The sequence below is a fragment of the Pundamilia nyererei genome, unplaced genomic scaffold (assembly GCF_000239375.1).
Source record: "Pundamilia nyererei isolate P.nyererei 1_Seehausen unplaced genomic scaffold, PunNye1.0 scaffold00096, whole genome shotgun sequence".
NCBI lineage: Eukaryota > Metazoa > Chordata > Actinopteri > Cichliformes > Cichlidae > Pundamilia > Pundamilia nyererei.
The window spans coordinates 538,426-557,587 of record NW_005187497.1 but is presented as its reverse complement, the minus strand read 5'-3'; the positions used below and the strand labels follow the sequence as shown (position 1 = coordinate 557,587).

The following is a 19,162-nucleotide window of genomic DNA, read 5'->3' as shown; positions in this document are numbered from 1 at the left end:
TATATATATATATAACTGGTCTGTGTTTGATAGTAGTTACTGTTATAATTGTTATGGAGTTTAAAAAAAGATAGAATCTTCTTGTTTTTAGCTGAGTTTTGAACCACCAGTAATGGCAACTTATAAAAAGCCCACTTCTCAAGCTGAAAAAAACACCCATCAGATAAAATCAACAGTATAGATTATTCACTAAAAGTAGAAAAATCACTAAAACTGAGGAAAGCCATTTGTTTTCTGACACGCAAAAGACAAATGTCCGCACAACAGGATAAAGCTCAGAGTTGATCCTGTAAAGCCTGTGCGACTGCTTTGAGAAAAAGAGTTGCTTTTTGGTCAACATGTAAAAATCTACTTGTTTCATTTTTTTTTTTCTTTAGCTCAGTGAAAACATTATTGTCCAGAAAATAGAAAGTGGACTGTTTGGCTTCACCAAACAACATAAAATAGAAGCAAAACAGAAAGCTATACCAACACACCATCAATAAATAACAGCGGTAAAACAGGGCTTTAGATCTAGATTTAAAGATCACAGCCACAACACAGCGACTAAAGTAACTATTGTGAAGGCTAAATATATTTTTCAAAGCGTTTGAATACACAATCAAATAAAACTCAAGTCTACTGTGCACTGAGATGTGTTTCTTGAAAATATGAACATGAAACTTAGATTTTTAAACCAATTTTAGTTTAATCTGTGCACTATAATAAGAATTTCACAAATATTAATGCAGCCACACAAACAAACATATATGTGCATTTGTAGCTGTATGCAGCTTGGTTGTCATTCAGGGGAGCAGAAAACAATAGCTTCATTAAGCGAGTTTGAATGCAAGATCTGCAATGAAAACAACAGATTCGTAATTTGTTCTCTTTTATTGATTCTCTTTCACTCCCTGAGACATTTATGTCCAGTGTTAAGCAGCACAACTGCCGTGCTCATTGGTTTTGACCTACAGTTTATTAATCCTGCAGAATCTGGTCCTCGTTTTAATTTGCTATAGGTCAACAAGCTCAAGGTTTGCACTTGTGCCCTCAGTGTGTCTGTCTGTCTCTCCACTGCTTCAATCCTGACTTATAACAAGAGCCGGGTCATAACGACTCACTTCACGAAACACTGGCTGCTCTATTTTTGATTCTTCATCCTATTAAAAGCAACATTGCACTTGGATTGCACATAGAAAGGACAATCAGAACACTCTACTTATCTTACATGAATACAAATTTGATGTTGTACCGGCTTTAGGGTTCTGTCACTGCACAATCTCAGTCAGCAGCTTGTTCTTTTTCACTTTGGCACTGTGACCCATCTAGCCAACATTTTCCACTCCTCCTCTATTCCAGGAAGATCAGGTATAGCGTTAAATGTGTTTGTTGTTTGGCTGTGGCTTTTGACTCTCCGGTGTCAGGAGACGATAATGCATCATTTACAGCAAGCCCAGGAAAGGTCAGACCTGCTTCCCATTGTGTTGCTGTTCTGATGTCATGGTGGAGGGTATTAAGACGGTGGGTTATCTCAGGCTCTGCTTTCACACCACTTGGTGCGATGCTTAATAAAAAAGACATAACATCACCAAAAAAACCCTAATAAATATGCTTTGTTGTTAGTAAATGCCAGATGATTTACTTTCTGTGACAATCCAAAATATTATATTTTTCTTTCTCAGTAGCAGCAAAAGAAGAGAAGAAGCAGAAATAAGTGCCAGGAATCAAGAAAGCCTAAGAAAAGCAGGCCTGCTGCATTCACAAAACAAAGACTCTAAGAAGAGTAGCCAACAATGTAAATGATGAAACAGCCTCATACAACCCTAGCACAATCAGTCACTTTTAAAGGTTTGCTTTTTCTTTGATTTGTTGCAATCTTTGCATCTCTAATGTTAGTGACTGGCTCAGTATCCTGCAATTGATGCACTGATGTGCAGATCTGTCTGCAAATTAAAGCTTATATGTTGCATGCAAAACCAAGCAATGTGCTTTTATAATAAATCAGTTTAATTGTTACAAACAATTACAAAATGTTCTGAATCAATTAGCATTTAGTCATTAATCCCCTGTCATTCTGTTGTGTATGTCTCGTAACCACTTGAAAATCAGTAGGTAGCACTGCAATAACAAAGGATTCACATTACTCGCTTTTACTTTAGGAACACAAAATCTTTATGCAGACTTAAACCTGTACTAATGGAAATGTCAAACCAACACAAGAGATTAAAATTCTTAAAATCTCTCAGCTGTCCCAGGGGAATATTTGGTCAATCTACAGCTAGGAATGTTTCCAGTCTTGGAACATGGTGCTTCTGCACCAAATAAAGGTGGAGAGCAATAAAAAGAAAGAATGAGGAGAAAAATGCAATGCACAGAGCAACATGGCACTTAAATTCAAGACAGCATGTCCGTTTCTGACTGAGACTGATCATTATTGTATTCAGTACTGTCTCCTACACACAGTGTTTTAAACAATTTAAGCATAATTATATTTTGAGCATAGAACCGTCAAGCTGAATGGTCTTTTTTGTGTGTTAGTGCTCAGTCAACAGAAAAGCTCAAGGCCGAAGACTGAATATGAGAAGCACTTCAATCACATACCCCATTCAGGGACAGTGCACACTTTTAAATAGACATTTCTGCAAAAGTAATGTCCTTGTCTACACAAGGTTGTAGTCAAAGGGAAATGGAAAGCTTCAAGCTAGTGAGAGCTCAGATTTGGAAACATCACTGGTCTGCTAACCTCTAACAAGATGACAAGCTGGATGGTGGTTTCTATGGCAGCATTGCAGGTTAATAAGGCTGTTACTGTTTTGAGCACAACTTAGGGTAAGCTGCGCATTATAAATCATAGCACCATTTTTGAGTTGATCACTTAGTTTGTTTGTTTGTTTAATACATATATATTGAATAGGTTCACTGTTATGCACGTATTGCCTCTGAAAGCCCAGAAGTGTTTGCATCTGTGCGTAACAAAAAGAGGAGAACCCCCAGCAGTCCCTAAACCTGTCAGACTGGGGGCTTAATTTATCATGCAGAGACAGCAGCTGCAGCTGCAGCTTTTCCTACTTTCCTACGCACACGCGCGTACATGGCGAGGAGCACACCACACAACATCTGATAAACAATACTGTAACGATGCAGTTTTCATTTCCACTAAATTCTCTAGAAAGTAATAAGTAAATAAGAGGGAGAGAGAAAAAACATTTAAATTTGCAGCACTATATCAACTCAGACCAGATCTTTTCTTTTCTTTTTTCTTTTTTTTTTTCATTCAATCTAATATTATTTGAACAATGAATATATTTAGATTTACAGTTAATATAGAAATACAAGAAAAATGAATGAAAAGCAAAAGCGTCAACAATGTGTTGCATCAGTAACACTAATACATGAGTAAGAGAGCGGATCCACTCACATCATGAAAAATAGTAAGCCCCTGTCCGGCATTGTGCGGCGGCTGCTGTTGCTGCTGAGCCCGAAGATGCTTCTGTTTGGCCGACTGCAGGCACATAGTAATCATCTCTGTACAAGCCAGCATCTTCGACCGCAACGAAACACGTCTAAATCAAACTGTTGAAGTCTAGAAGGCTAAAGTAAAATGAAGATGTTGCTATGGACGAGATTAGGGCTCCAGGTGCGAGAGATGACAAGTGCAAGCAGGCAGGCGGGGACTCGGGGACGCTCTGCAACTTTGTGGTGCGCAGCTGAACAGACCCGCCAGCCCCTCCTGCTGGAGCCGCTGTGATTGGCTCGTTTATCAGCATCTGGATTAAACTGATCATCACTAAAGCTTCTTATCTTCCCATAACCCTTTGTATATCTTTTTATTTTTTCGGTTTGAACGCAAAGACACACTATTAAAACTAGAGCTGCAATATACGACCAACTTGCCCTCGGAGTGCTCATTCATCGCCAGAGATGTTAATACTGATAAAAAAAGGGGGCTTATTTTAAAGGGCTTCCGTTGTTCTTGAGTTAAATATACAGCGAATGTAATTAATCTGAATTAAATATTAGGTCCAAAGTTGTAAAACCTGAATGTTAAAATGAGTTCAGCCTTTGACATACACTGCCATCTGCTGGATGCGAGAAGTCACTATTTCAGATGGGTTTTTTTGTTGTTGTTGTTTTTAAAGGGGGTGAATGTATAACTAGATTTCATGCATCGGCTGTTATTTATTTTTGGACTTATTCGTGTGGTTTTTAGTTTTACAATAATGCATTTCACTGATTTAGATAGGAACAAAAAGTGTCAACGAGGGGTGGAGCGAAAGAAATTCCAAAGCGATCCTTTAAAAATATCTCTTCCTGGGCGTGAGTCAGTTTCACTTTCCGTTCTACCTGACAGGGACTGAGAAGTGAGAAAGCGACGCTAGAGTGGTACTTCTGACTTCTACTTGGCTCTCTTTGGCCCTATAGCTGCCTTTCTTAACCTTAAGACGAACTTGGAAAGTCTCTGTCGGATGAGGACTGAGGAAGTAGTGCCTGAAATAGTTTTAAAGGCAGCTGTGTTTCGTTACAGCTGCCAAGCAGCTTAATAATTTTATTACCTCCCGTGTAGTAATGGCTTCAGAGGTGGCACCGAGGGTCGATCTGACTGAGGGTAAGCAGCTCAATTAACTTTCGATTTTGTTATGAAGACTCCAAATACTTCTTGACAACTACGTTTTATAAGATCTCGGAGCTGTCCTAGTAAAACAGAAAGCGTTTTGTGTGTGTCACTGCTTACTATCGATTTCTTAGTGTAGAGATTGTGAAAGTGTCACTGTTGTTTTGGTAAGACTCAACGCTTTATATTGTCAAAATCAACAGACAAGCCACTATCAATTCGTAATGTTCATTTACCATTGCTACGTACGTGTATGTTGGCATAGAGGATAGAAAGCAATCAATTGATAATACGAAGAATTAAAGAAAAACGAGTTATGCTGACAATAAGTCACGTGACGCCCCTCTTCCTTTGCTCGCGATGAAGCGGAGGAGCTTGCCCGGTCTCTGACTGAAGCCCTCAGCAGCGGGGACTCTGAAGAAGCAGCTAAACTGTGCCAGAGGCTGACTCAGCTCTCCGTCGGGGTGTCAGTCAACATCAACAGTCAGATCTACCCCCAGGAATCCATAAGGTGGGACACAGCAGTGTGTGGGGATATGCCTGTGTGTACTTCCCTGTTTCTTAAAATGCCTCCATGACAGTAATACCACAGACGCTGCTGTTTATGGGGGAAGAGTTCCCCTTTTGATTTTTAGATGGGCTCTGTTTTAATTTGGAAGCATGCAATGTAAACAAGAATTAAGGCCAAGTGCCAAAAAAACAAAACATATGCATATATGACTGTTTGTCTCTGGTTACATGCTGGAAATACCAAAATAAGAACACGAATGAATGGACATGAATGTTCAAGTGAAAATAGTAGAGGGCTGACATGTTCTGTTGTTCCTGTTCTACAGGTTGAAGGTTGGAGTGGAGGATGGACAGTCAGAAGACAATATCCCTGTGATTCTTGAGGTTGCTACTGGCATGACAATCGCACAATTAAAAGACAAGGTACTGATGTGAAAGCACACGCAACACAAGAGGCAATTTTCTTCTGTTCTTTTATTATTATTATTTTTTACGTAAATATTTTCTTACCAACCTATGATACATTATACATATAAAACCTAAAATGGAGCTGAGCTATGATCTATTAAAGGCTACTTGTGAAGTTTTCTTGTAACCAAAAATGTTTATGCACCACTCATAATAATGCAGTGAGTGTATCATGGAGTGTATCATTTGTCAGTAAAGCCTTGCCCCTAAATGCAATTCAGTATTGTTTATATCAGTGTTTATCAGCAAGCAGTCTTTTCTATTTTTATTTTAAATTCAGCTTTATTTCAGACTTCGTGTCCAAAGTGAGTTTGCTCATTTCAATTTTAGTCTTGTTTTTAGAAGTTTCACTGTTAGTTTTACTGTTTTATTGTCTAGCACGTATACACTAAAGGTAAAAGTTAGGAAAGTCATTATAAGTATTATAAAGATTGTAAGTATCCTATTACCTTAAAAACACAAAACGTTTTTCAAACAGTTGACTCATTCTTGTAGATATCCAAAGTCTTAATAAACATCTTCATCAAAGTCTCCTCAGCCAAGCTGTGATAACAAATTTTTTGTTACGGTTTGGAGGAGGACTCAAGCGCAGGACTCCGGTTCTGATGCTCACAAGAAGGATTTATTTACAATTCACCTGGTGTATATACAAGAAGGTGCGGGGGGTGCTATATACAGTTGAGTGAGGGAAGAAGGGGTCTCCAGGGAAGTCCAGGGGGGAAGCACGCGTTCTTCAGATCATCCACACACACGATCACAGGCTCACACTCCGACACTGCCACACAGAAATCACACAGGGGAAAATCCAGGAAGCTCTGTAGGCAGGGAGTCAGGGTTAAGTACGACACACAAAGGAAAATACTCTTAACTAGACTTGCTGTAGCTTGGCTTCACTAACGCATGGTAGACAACGATCCAGCGATGAACAGCAGTCGCCTCCTGGTTTAACTGCTGATCGTCTTAATGAGACCCAGGTGTCTTATCTGTCGAGGGCCTGGGCCAAGGGCGTGAACCCACAGTGAGTTTCGCGCCGGCGAGAGAGAGAGAGAGAGAGAGAGCTGATCAGCGTGCAGCTGATCCGCCTGGCCGTGACATTTTTACCAAACGAATAAATACTAAAACTAAGGATGTTTCCTCTCTTCTATTTTTTATTTCATTTGAGTTCATGTTCCAAGTTCACAAAATCATTTCAGTTGGTTTTATTTTTCCAAAGTCTAGTATGTATTATTTTTTTTAAATGTTAGTTAAGTAAAAGTTTTTTCACATCTAGTTTTAGTTTTCAGTTTGGTGTTAGTTAACTATAGTAACCTTACCACATACACACAGTAGCAAAGTTGTGCACCGATTCATACAAAAACAGCCCCACAGTGCTACAAGAGATCAAAACCCTCCTGACCATTCTTGATGTCTTCTATGCATTAAAGTGTTTATTACCCTTTAGGAAATGGTAGTACACCAGCTGGCTTATATTATTGTCTTTAAAGTTTCACTGCATTTTGTTAAGCCACATTGAAATTCCAGTGGACGAGTTACTTTTTCTTTTCTTTTATATTCAAAGATCAGCCAAGATTTTGGGTTCCACCCTCTGCTGCAGCGCTGGGTGATTGGGAAGCGGCTAGCTCAGGACCAGGAAACATTATATAGCCATGGGATTCGAAATAGTGGAGACCAGGCTTTCCTGTTTATCAGGTCTGCCCATGCTGCTCATCTCACACGGCATCAGCACAACCTGGACCAGGAGCAACAACGTATAGATGGTAAGTAGTAAACAGTTGTCTTACCTTTTGAACGATAAGAAGTGCTTTGGCTATGATAAATACAGACAGCAAAGTATGCCGTATTGATGTTTAATAACACTGAAGTTTTATACAATTAAAATATATTATTAGGTATCATGGAGTCGATGCAATCACTGCAGCTGTTTCCCAGAGGTCTGGATGGAGGTGGTGGTGAGAAGATAGTTCCTCCTCCTCTTCCTCCTAGAGACCAAACTGCTACTGTACCCAAGCCTCCTGTGGCACCTAAACCTCAGGTCAGAACACAACTAGACCCTGCTTTAGCAATGGGCCTGCACATATAATTGTTTAAATACAGTAGTGCATGTTTTAGAGATGTGTAAACATATTGTATGTCTTTGTGCATGCAGTTGGGATGGGCCTGTTCAGTGTGTACATATCTGAACAAGCCAACACGTCCTGGCTGTGAGATGTGCGGAGGGGAACGGCCAGCAGAATACACTGTGCCTGACATCTACCAGCCAGATGAGGAGGAGATTAAGAGGATCCAGCAGGAAACACTTGCCATGATGCAGTACGAACAGGTAAAAGTGCTGCTTGTTAAAAAACAGCTAAAATTAAATCCTTTTAACACGGTCTCACATTTATGTGTGAAATAACCCTAATCACCTGGGGTCATGGGAAAACCTGAAATATTATAGGAAATAAGATTTGTGCTTGACAGGTTTTAAAGAAAAATTTAATGTTTATATTAAAACATCGGTATATTTGTTATAAAAGAAACAGACAGAAAGAAAGAGAAAAACCATCAGTTTAATTAACTCATTAAATCTTGTTTTTGTGTCACTTTTTTGTTTAAATTCCACATTTTAAACTACACATTGTTCCTAGATGATTTGCCACACATTACCATTAAAGAATAATGAGAGCTGACTTTCAGGCCACAATAAAACTTCTCAGCTTTCACTTTCTATCTTCGGGAAAAGCTAAATTACTATGTTTGTAATGAGTCATGCAGTTTATCTGAACCTCTGCTGCGCATGCTACTCTGTGATAAAGGCTCAGCGGATGGAACGAGAAGAGAACTATTTGCACTTGTTGGCAACAGAAGAACAGAACCTTATCTCAAATGCCAACGAGGCAGATTGTCCAATTTGCTTCAGTAATCTGCAGCCAGGAGAGGGCATCGTGCTCAGAGAATGTCTCCATACCTTCTGCAGGTATGACAGAAAATAGCTTTGTAACATGACAGAAAAATGATCAAATTCTGTCTGCTTTCTTGGTCACTTTCTGATTAGCTAACATTGACCTTTACACCACCCATACCATATCCCAACTTCCCTGCTGCTAGACCTTCGCAATAACATCCTTTACCAAAGTGCATCTAATGTCATCATCAATTTGATGCCTGTATTCGCAGTACAAATCTAGCCATTGCATTTACTACTGTTACTACTAACTGTACAGTGCAGTTACATGACACACTTGACTTACAACTGACTTTTGAAAAAGAGCCTTTATTTAAAAACAAAACAAAACAGAAAAGATTTGGCATTTTAGTAGTATGAGTCAGAGGGGAAATATGCAGGAAATGGTCTGGGGGAGAACTAGGCCCCTGCAATAGTCTTTCTCATATGGGCTGCCAGCTCGGCAAGATGGGCTACAGTGGTGAGTTTTCTTGCATGTACTGCCTGGTTCACTCACAACATTTCAGTGGGATTTAAATCTTTAGCTAATTTATTCTGTACCCCTCAAGCATCTTTTTGAACCATGTCTTGGTGCAAGTCTTGTTTTAGACCCGAAACACCTTCTTCTCCTATAATTTTAACTATGGTACATGTGTCATTTCTTTTGTGTATATCAACTTTATGCATATGCAGTGTTTCATATGTATGCTCGTTTTGAATAATAAGAGTCAGTGTATGCAAAATGTGCATTGTGCTTAATATTTTATGTATATAATGACGTGTATGTGATTACTCAGGGAGTGTCTAAAAGGGACAATAGTAAACAGTCAAGATGCTGAGGTGTCCTGTCCTGACAACTGTGACAGCAAATTACTGGACCGAGAGATCAAAGAGGTGAGTGTAAGCCATGGGGACACAACCTTAACCTTCACATGGTCTATGTTTGACAGTCATACATCACCTTTCCCAAAAAATAACACAGACAATAACTTTAAGAGAAGCAAATATGTTGACAGCCACACAGTATGTAATCTCTTACTCTTCATATGTCTCTGTTATTGTTTATGGTATAATCCTGGGTCCAGCTGCTCACGGAAGAGGAACACCAGCGGTTTCTGGAGTTGCGTCTGAGCATTGCAGAGAGCCGCTCAGAGCACAGCTTCCACTGTCAGACTCCCAACTGTCGTGGGTGGTGCATCTATGAGGATGAAGTCAATGAATTTCACTGTGAACTCTGCGACGAAACCAACTGCATTCTCTGCAGGGTACCTTTGTTACGTTAATACCTTAACTGAACAAAGTTTTATTTCGTGTAATAGAGAGGGCACCAGATGTAAAGGACGTATATTTTTTCAGGCCATCCACAAAGACATGAATTGCAAGGACTACCAGGATGACCTGCGTGTAAGAGCAGAGAATGATGAAGCAGCTCAGAAAACTAAACAGATGCTGGAGGTAAGTCAACTTTAAAGTGCTTTGTTAATTACCCTGAACAGTGAAAATCTATGAATGCTGGCAAAGCAAAGCAATGTGGATCAAGAAGCAGAACACAAATGACATTACAAACAAAATAATACATTGTCTCTTATCAAGGACTATAATTTTTCTCTTATCCAGAGTGAAATAAAGCAAATAGGCAATTTTGTAGAATCTTAACCCTGTAAAATAAATCATAGAACAATCAGTCATTTTTTTTTTACAATTAAATGTTCTTTCATTAATGGCTGCTTAAGGAGGCAGTTTCCAAATCCTCAGGTGTATCTTAGACTAGTGTCATTATTAAGGGTGAAGCAAGCTTTGGGAAGCCTTTGTTTCTCTGTGGCGGAAACAAGGGCTGTGGTGATCTGTTGCGCTCTTAACACCTTCTGTCTAATAACCTTGTGGTATTCAACACATGCTGTAAATGTATCTGCTCTGTTTAGTTGCATGCAGTGGCTAGGTCCATCTTTTATATGCAGGCTATGGCAAGGATTTAGGCATTGGATTGATACGGGGCTTTACTTTATGGAATACAGCAAAGTTAGATCATATTATATTCAGATTTTGAGTCAAGTGGATAAATTGTATTATGTTGATGTTTTTCTGTACTTTTTAAAATCACCCTCTCAGGCATTTTCCTCTATGGCTACTTCACACTGTTTCACTGTATTCAACTACAGAGCCTGCTGCAGAATGGGGAAGCCATGAAATGCCCACGGTGTGACATCATTGTCCAGAAAAAAGATGGATGTGACTGGATCTGCTGCTTGATGTGCAAAACAGAAATCTGTTGGGTCACTAAACAAGCTCGATGGGGCCCAAATGTAAATATATATGCATTAAGATAGATAAACATATTCAGAAAGGTTTCTCTATTGTGTTTCTGAGACATGGTTCTCATTTCTTTCTTTTCTTTTTTACAGGGCAGCGGTGACATAACTGGTGGATGTAGATGTCGAGTCAATAATCAGCCCTGTCATCCTAACTGCCAAAACTGTCACTGAGGGAAGAACACTAATGAACTCATATTAGAACCTCCAGTGAAAGCGATTACACTGTCTGGATAAATTCAAACCACATCTCGTGCTCAGATCTCCGATTTAATGGTAGTTTGATTTATTTCACCCTCTCTTTCACTGGTATATGGACAAAACTCATCATCTATCTTGCTTGCAATGCATCCAGGTGTATTAAAAACTGTTGTTAGTACAGTGTGAGGGGGAAAACAGTTATACTTGGAGTTTTTTTTGCCACAATACCTTCTTATCTCTAGCTATTGCTTTCTTCTAGTTCAATGAGCCAATTGTGATACTATTTACTTGAGTTTGGATTCGACTCAGAATTTATCAGAACACGCATACTGAGGTAACATTTTACTTTTCTGAACAAAGATGCAAAAGGTCTTTGTGCTTATACAGTATATAATATTAGCACTCCAAAGATGACGGTGCATGATAAGGGCTTTCTTGTTTATTTTGTCTATAAAGTCTGATGATAAATAGCAATATTTTTCATTAATTTATTTTACAACTAAGAATTTTATCTATCAAACACCAGGGCAGTTGTGGTTATAAGTACTATTAAGGTCTTACCAATATAAATGGTCAGCACTTTCTGTTTAAAGTTACTGTTTTTGTTTGATATGTTATTAAAATAAATGGCTGGTTATGGGATTGTTCAGTCGACAAATCAGACTTTTTTTTGTTTACATTGAATGAATGTACTCATAATGAAAAACAGATTGCTCTAATGCACTTAATGGCTATAAAGTATCATGTGTATAATGTCTTTCTCTGCAACTAATTCCTGTATTAATTCCTAAAGAATTACAGGAACTAAATTACTACACATAAATTATATGTGATGTTGCATTAAAGCTTGTTGTTAGGCTTTACATTCTATGTCTTGAGTCATGAAGCACCATGTATTTTAAATATGGACATTATGATGTAACTGTATATCTAAACAGATTTTAAAAATGAGCTTAAGATCAGCTCAAGCATCTGACGATGTTCAACTTTGTCATCTTCTGTATCCTTAATTATTATTTCTTATTAGAACCATAGCACTAATCTAAATATGTTAAGAATCCTAAGGAACTGAAGTCACAAAGGACAATTGAGGCTAATGTGGTCTAGCAGAAGCCGTCAGAGGGCAGCTAAAACCTGAATTTGAGAAATCCTGAAAAACACACTATATAGTCATAGAAAATATTCTGAATAAAAACGTAAGCCTGAATCCAAATGCATAAAACCTTTTCACTCTAGTTTATTAGCATTCTCTTGTACAACTTTACATTAGTAGACAGTCGAATAGTAACAAAAATAAACATAAAAGGCAGATAAATCATTTAGTGCAATGAAAATAAATGAACACCGCTGAGTGCAGATACGTCCTGCATTACAATGCTCAACAACTAAGCTCTTAGGAGCATAAGAGCATCCTTGGACATGTGCCAGTCACCTTCATTTCAGTCAGTTTGCAGATCCCTTACCAGCTGAATGAGAGGCTCAATACAAGGCCAATAAACCAATCAAACACAGCACAGCACTGGAGCATCAAGCCTTCATCTTCACATAGGAAAAAAAGCATCAAATAAAATCACTTTGATGAGTTTCACCCAATTAAGAAGTTTTTAGAGGACTACCAGTTCTGTGTCCCGGTAGGGGGCAAGAACTCAAGGCTGATATTTGAAACAAGAACTGTGGGTTTTCAAATGACTGACAATAAACGAAACCCTATTAAAATGAAATCTCTTATTTAAGGATGTGATTTTAATGTCAATGACTGGAACAATCTGGTACCGTGGACCAATTCTACACTCAAATCACTTTACAAAGGAGGATCTGCTTAAATCAAGCAAAAAAAATCACGTATAAATCTAAAATATTAGACAGAATTAATATGAAGGCCCAGGCACTTCTCTAAAAGGAGCACCCTTCCAAACAAACTGAGTAAAAGCAACTATCAAATCAAAGTGATTTTACAAAACTAATGCAGTCAGTACAAGCCAGGTCTGCTATACTGCTAATAAGAAGACAACAATATCCACTTAATTTTACTTATTCCACCTCTGATATTTACGGTTACTAGGCATTTGGTGAATGACCATATTGTGGGAACTATTAGGATATGACCATCTTCTCTAGAATTTTTTTTTTTTTTTACATAAACTAGTTATTTGGGTACACAAAACACAAACTCATTTTCAGGTGTGTGTGTGTGTGTGCAAGCATTAAATAACTTAAAAGTTATCACTTAGCTACTCTTATACTATTTTCCTGGGCGATGAAAGCTATATTCTATTGCGAGGGCATATTCTCAAATATATGTTTAGGCAAACAAAAACTTCAAGTAAGCTACAATGTATTTACTTTTGTAAGACCAGTTTCATTTAACCAAGTCATGGGTAACAGCTGCTGATGTGTTAAAGATACTCGGTCCTTTAGAGAAGATACCTTTATACGCTTACTGAAAGGGTTAAACATAACTAATGAAATACACAAAATGATCTAAAAATAATGAAATGGTGACCCTTAAAGTGCCTGCGTGTCATGTTTCTATACAGTTACTTACCTTAAAATTAACAAACAGTAAATTTTACAAAGCGAGAATTCAGGAATTCCCTATTTGGTCCAGGTATCAAATAGATTACAAATGGTTTGTGACTGCGCACACACTCAACTACACACACAAACACACACATTCACTCAGGCGCTCGTAATTGGCAGCAGTTTCAAATGTAGTGAGTCTGCCAAGTTTTCTGCAAATCCCTGTGAGGATAATGCCTTCAAATTATTTTAATACTAAATATAAATAAGCTTTCGTGATGACCATCAATAATGGTTCTTATACATAGTCTCTTCATTATATTCTTCAATTCAGAACAACAGCAGCATTTACACTGGTGCCTATTCAGGAATTACAAAGCAAAAAGGCTTGACAAACCCTACACAGAGTAGAAAGACATCCTCGACTTTAGAGAGTGCACCCAGACAGTGTTGCCGACTCCGCGGTTTGTGGTTTAAACCATTAAAGGGTTCTTGATAGCAGACCCACCAGCTTGATTTATTAGAGGACAGAATACATGGAGTGTTGGTGTAAAAGAAAAGCAGTTCAAGGAAATAAGTCTAGCTTGGGGGCCCACTCAAGAGCAGTATTGACCACAGCAAGAGCTGCTGCCCCTAAAGCCACTGTGAGACCCATGACTGCAAGTCGAACAAACCGCCGTGCTGCTGAAGGTTGGGCCACTGCAACTACAGAGCTCACTCCTGAGCTCTCCAGTGCAGCCTGCTTTTGTCTGCGTCTGCGACGGAGAACTGAGTCTGGTCGTTGCTGCGCAGATGCAAGTTCAAAGTCCTTAAAGGTAGAGCTTGCCATGCTTAAAGAGACAGATACATGTAGAGAGACAGAAAAAGGTTTTATTGAAAGTGAGTAACTGCAGTTTTTGAAGTAGAAGAAACTAAAATGTGAGTATTAGTATATAAGAAAAATCAGTGATGACAGTTTCATACAACTAAAATAACTATAAGAACTTACCTTTCATGTGAAGCAGCCTCTCTAGCCAATTCAGAGGGGGGAAACTGTACAAAGAGGTCTCCTGCTCGGCTGATGAGCGTCTCATAGGGTAGATCCTGGGGAATCTGGGATAGCAGGTGATGAACCATGGCCATATCACATTCACACTCCAATACCTCCTCCTCTCTGTACAGCACGATCTACAACATAAATACAATTTGCATACCAATATAAACATAGAGATGTAAACAGCCTATTTGTCAAGGAAAACAATGATACATTCATACAGAAATAAGAAGCCATTCCCATTAGAGATGTAATCATTTAAAATAACACACCCGACTAAATTAAACTAAATAGGGGCAACTTAAAAAGAAGAACTGATCTGACATCACTGCATTGATCTAATAATAATAATACTAATAAAGGGATTGATTGATTAGCCACATATAATGTCAATAAATGCTCAACCATTACCAAATTGGTTTCCACAACCCTCATGAATACAACATTATCCATATCTTCAGCTGTCACAATGGCCTTTGCACAGTGAAAAAATATGAGCTTTCCATATGCACAAATGGAGATTATATAAATGGTTTATTCTTACACTGATTTAGAATATGTAATTCATGTAGTGTTAAAGTAACTTGATGTTTGGGGAGTGTCTCTTAGAGACAAACCAGGAAACAGGAAACTCACCACAGCAGCAAAGTAGATGGGCATCAATGGATGGCAGGCCAGGAAGAAGTCATACAACCGGACAACATGGCGGAAGTCTGACAGGACATGGCCAAACCATGTGATGAGCCAACTGAGAGCAAAGACTGTACCCACCTCAGCCCTTAAAATGACAAGTGATGAGACACCGCTGTAGATATGCCAAAGTAGTAAAGGGTCATACTAATGATCATCATTAGTATGATGATGTACTGTCATTACAACAGACGCTAAAAGATTTTCTGTCTAAAGGAAAAAAATTACTATTGCATGCACAATTCTTTACTGTAAATTTAAGAAGCTAATATTAAAAGTTGGGTATGCAATCTCAGGCTTGTCATTTAACACACTAAAAAATAAAAATGCAAGGTTTAACATCCTCTTGTATCCTAATGCAGAACAAAACCCATTTGGCCTACTTTCACTAGAATAGGAGTGAATCTTACTGTTGCATGAAGTCATGCACCTCAGGGTTGACCCTTTCAATGATGGGCATCAGATAGTTAAGAATGTGTTTTGTGTTGTCCATAGTGGGATCCATGAAGTCCCTGAGAAAGAGAATAAGACAGACAGCATTTTTTTTAATACCTCACAGTATGATTTTTTTATTGAAGCATAAAGCAATAAGGACAGACTGTGCATACAAAAAAAAGTGGAAGATTAAGTAGCAGAGAAAATAACCTGCTGTAGATTCATTTGTGTCTGTGATAAGTACCTGAGGTGATGTGTGGAGAGCTTTTCCACTAGAGCAGTTGCAAGATGCTCTCCCACAACTAATAAAAAGGTCACGACAATGTCATGGTATCCTTGGTAGTAGTGCAGCTGGGGATTACGTTGCAGAACTCTGAGGATGATGTCGATTAACTCTTCCTGGAGACCCTCTCTCTGCTCATCTGGCATACCTATGCATGCATAGCCAAAATAGCGCTATATGAATCGAAAGTGCATTGAGTGCTCAAAATTAAATAGACCAGCCCATTCAGCATTTTTCCAAATAAAATACAGCTGTTAGCTTACATTGGCATTCAAAATGTCTCCACAACTAAAAAAAGAATAACTATGTAATTCAAATTTGGAGTTAGGCTAACCACCATAGTAGCTCTTTCAACTAAAGTTTATTTAGCTGAAAAAGATGGAAAAGCAATTTCAGTGCATGTCGTTTGAGTATATCCTATGAATTCTCAATTGTCTTGGTTTGAGAATTGGATTTGTAATGGGAAAAATCTAGTTAACCCTCACATTTATTGGGGCGATCGTGGCTCAAGAGTTGGCAGTTCGTCTTGTAATCAGAAGGTTGCCGGTTCGAGCCCCGGCTCGGACAGTCTCGGTCGTTGTGTCCTTGGGCAAGACACTTCACCTATCGCCTACTGGTGATGACCAGAGGGGTGATGGCGCGATATGGCAGCCTCGCTTCTGTCAGTCTGCCCCAGGGCAGCTGTGGCTAGCTACAACTGTAGCTTGCCTCCACCAGTGTGTGAATGAGAGTGAATGAATAGTGGAATTGTAAGGAGTTTTGGATGCCCAGAAAAGCGCTATATAAATGCAATCCATTATTATTATTACATTTAGATGTAGGTGGTTAGAATTTCACTGTATGATTTTTGTATAGCCTTTGTAGGCTTAGCCGAAGTATATGTGTCAGGATGACATGGTGAAAAACTGCTTTGCTTAACAATGTTTCACTATGTTATCTGCTAACTGTTGGGGTGTAGAAGGATGAAACTCCCTAGCTGACCAGTGCCAGGAGCTTCCTGGGAAAAGATAGTGGGAGTTGCCCTCTCCCCAGTAACATCCCGTGGGACAGAAACCTGCTGTAACTAAAAGATACACAGAGTTGTGTGTGAAGGTATAAAAGAGGAGCTGAGATGTCCCAAGGTCAGAGCTGGAATGACTGTGAACTGTGATGTGTGTTGGCTCTCCTTCATCCAGTATTAAAATAGCTTGACCACAGCTCTGACCATGTTGCAGACATTCTTTTTTACAGAAAATACCACGACAGATTCCTGCAGTGGAGAGCAATAGATATAGCTACAACGAAGCCAAGTGGCTACCAGCAAAGGCCACTATATCAGCTAGTAGCAGCAAAGCCATTTTCATATTGCATTGATAATTACAATATTAAATGCAGATTATTTTTCAGGTGGATAACTACCGAATTTAAAAGGTTACAATGGAAGAAACAGTGTTTTGTCAACAATGCATGGGCAAAACATTAAAACATTTCTCAACAAAACTTCTAGCCAATTATACCATAACCCACTACAAGGCCAATAATATATAAAGAACGATGGTGACCCTGTGCCCATGTCAGCAAAGGTTAAAAATATACAAGATTTGCAAGTAGAATTTGCCAACCCAGTTCAGTTTTCCCATAACATCTGGGATATGCTTCAGCCCCCCCAAGCCATGAATTGGGAAAGCAGTTAAGAAACTGGAGGAATTTATAGTTGTATTAGAAATGATGACACAGTCACTCTATATCATGTCTACAGTGTGTGTATGTAGACACAATTGGCCATGGATTGGTCACTCACCAGGTGGGAACCTCCGTAGTGAACGCTGGACATCCAGCAACACCTGGTTGTAGTCTTTGTTATTTTCTCGGTCTACAGTGTCTGAAAAAATGAAAATGTTGCCACCAGCAATTACTGTATGATGCATTGACTGCTAGCCTTTGTATTTGGAGGTGCGAGACGCGCAACTGCATATCGTCAACAATTATAATACCTGGCTCTTGGTTCAAGACATCAAGGGGGACGTTGAGGAGCTTAGGCCAGACCTGGCACCGTATCTCATCGGTCAGCAGTCCTCCTTCACTGATAGCCATCCTCCTCAGAGCTGCTACGTCCACTGGACTCACACTCAGTGCCTGTGTGATATCCGCTATTTTCCTCTTCCGTCTGGTGTCCCAGTCTGGAACAGACAACATCGTTTCACTGTTAGAAGCTATGCTCCCACATTTGTTTATTTATTTGTTAGCAAAGCGCCCCGAAGTGTACTCAAACAGTTGACATGACACAGTTAGCGACCGTTACCTTGCTTTCCATTCACTGGCGACGATGTTCCAACATTTCTAGACTTCTTCATGGTGTCTGTACGTCTTGATGCGTCCTCGTTAGATAGCACTACTTTCCATTCTCCCTAGTTTTTGCTAACTCCGCTTTAGCCTTGCGTGGCTGTCAATGAAAACTGTTTAATTACCAATGCTAGCCCCATGAAAACACGGCCTGGTAGATAACTAGCTATTCAGTGTTAGCTATTTACTAAGCTCGCGCTACACTGCCCTGGTTCCATAGCGGCTATTTTTAGGAACACAGCCATCATTGCTGGGACCACTGACAAACAGGTTAACAACCGCCTACCAGCACTTGGATTAAATCGAAAAACCGGCTACATGTTTACATTGGCGGAAGCAACCAAGTATACAGCTGATACAGTTAGCCTAGCCGCTCATACGGAGTGATGACGTAGCAGGAAAGAAAAGCAGGAAGAGGAGGAGGAGGGGTAGGGTCGACCCAATTTTTACTGTAAAGAAACGAAACTTTAGAAACAGGAAAACACTAACAAAAAAAAACAACACCAGGCAATACTTATCTACCGGGTTTATATAATACATAAACTAGAACTGTCTGCAAACTGTGTGGAACAGTATTTTCCTTGATATAAAATTATGACTTAACAACCAATTTATAATGATAATAATAAAAATTATAAACAATTCTGAGAGATTGTGGTGCTGTCTAAAATCTTTTTAAGTAAATGATAAACTTAAGCAGGCCTAATTTGGAATGGGATGCGTTTATAACAAATATAAGAATTAAATGTGATCAAAGATGAAAAAAATACAACGCTATAAAAACCCGCAGTCTATTCTAGCTACTTATTACTTAGGATGTTATTACTGTTAACTAGGCTAGACTTCCATAGTTATGCAATACAGTGCTTCCTGT

General features: G+C 39.0%; 2 protein-coding genes across 2 annotated transcripts; one reads left to right on the top strand and one right to left on the bottom strand.

Moving 5' to 3' along the window:
• The first annotated feature begins 4,319 nt into the window (after positions 1-4,319).
• rbck1 (RanBP-type and C3HC4-type zinc finger containing 1) lies at positions 4,320-11,978 on the top strand. Its single transcript, XM_005740001.1, has 12 exons — positions 4,320-4,588; positions 4,961-5,105; positions 5,431-5,527; positions 7,131-7,329; positions 7,462-7,604; positions 7,719-7,892; positions 8,368-8,528; positions 9,293-9,389; positions 9,581-9,760; positions 9,852-9,950; positions 10,655-10,798; positions 10,898-11,978. The coding sequence occupies exons 1-12, from the start codon at positions 4,549-4,551 to the stop codon at positions 10,976-10,978; spliced, it is 1,560 nt and encodes a 519-aa protein (XP_005740058.1). The 5' UTR covers positions 4,320-4,548; the 3' UTR covers positions 10,979-11,978.
• Positions 11,979-14,021: 2,043 nt separating this feature from the next.
• Positions 14,022-18,714, bottom strand: tbc1d20 (TBC1 domain family, member 20). Its single transcript, XM_005740000.1, has 8 exons — positions 18,248-18,714; positions 17,940-18,125; positions 17,747-17,827; positions 15,928-16,114; positions 15,659-15,760; positions 15,195-15,336; positions 14,514-14,692; positions 14,022-14,355 (listed from the first exon to the last, which is right to left on the bottom strand). Exons 1-8 carry the CDS (start codon positions 18,297-18,299, stop codon positions 14,091-14,093), a joined length of 1,194 nt encoding a protein of 397 aa, XP_005740057.1. The 5' UTR covers positions 18,300-18,714; the 3' UTR covers positions 14,022-14,090.
• Between the last annotated feature and the right edge of the window lie 448 nt (positions 18,715-19,162).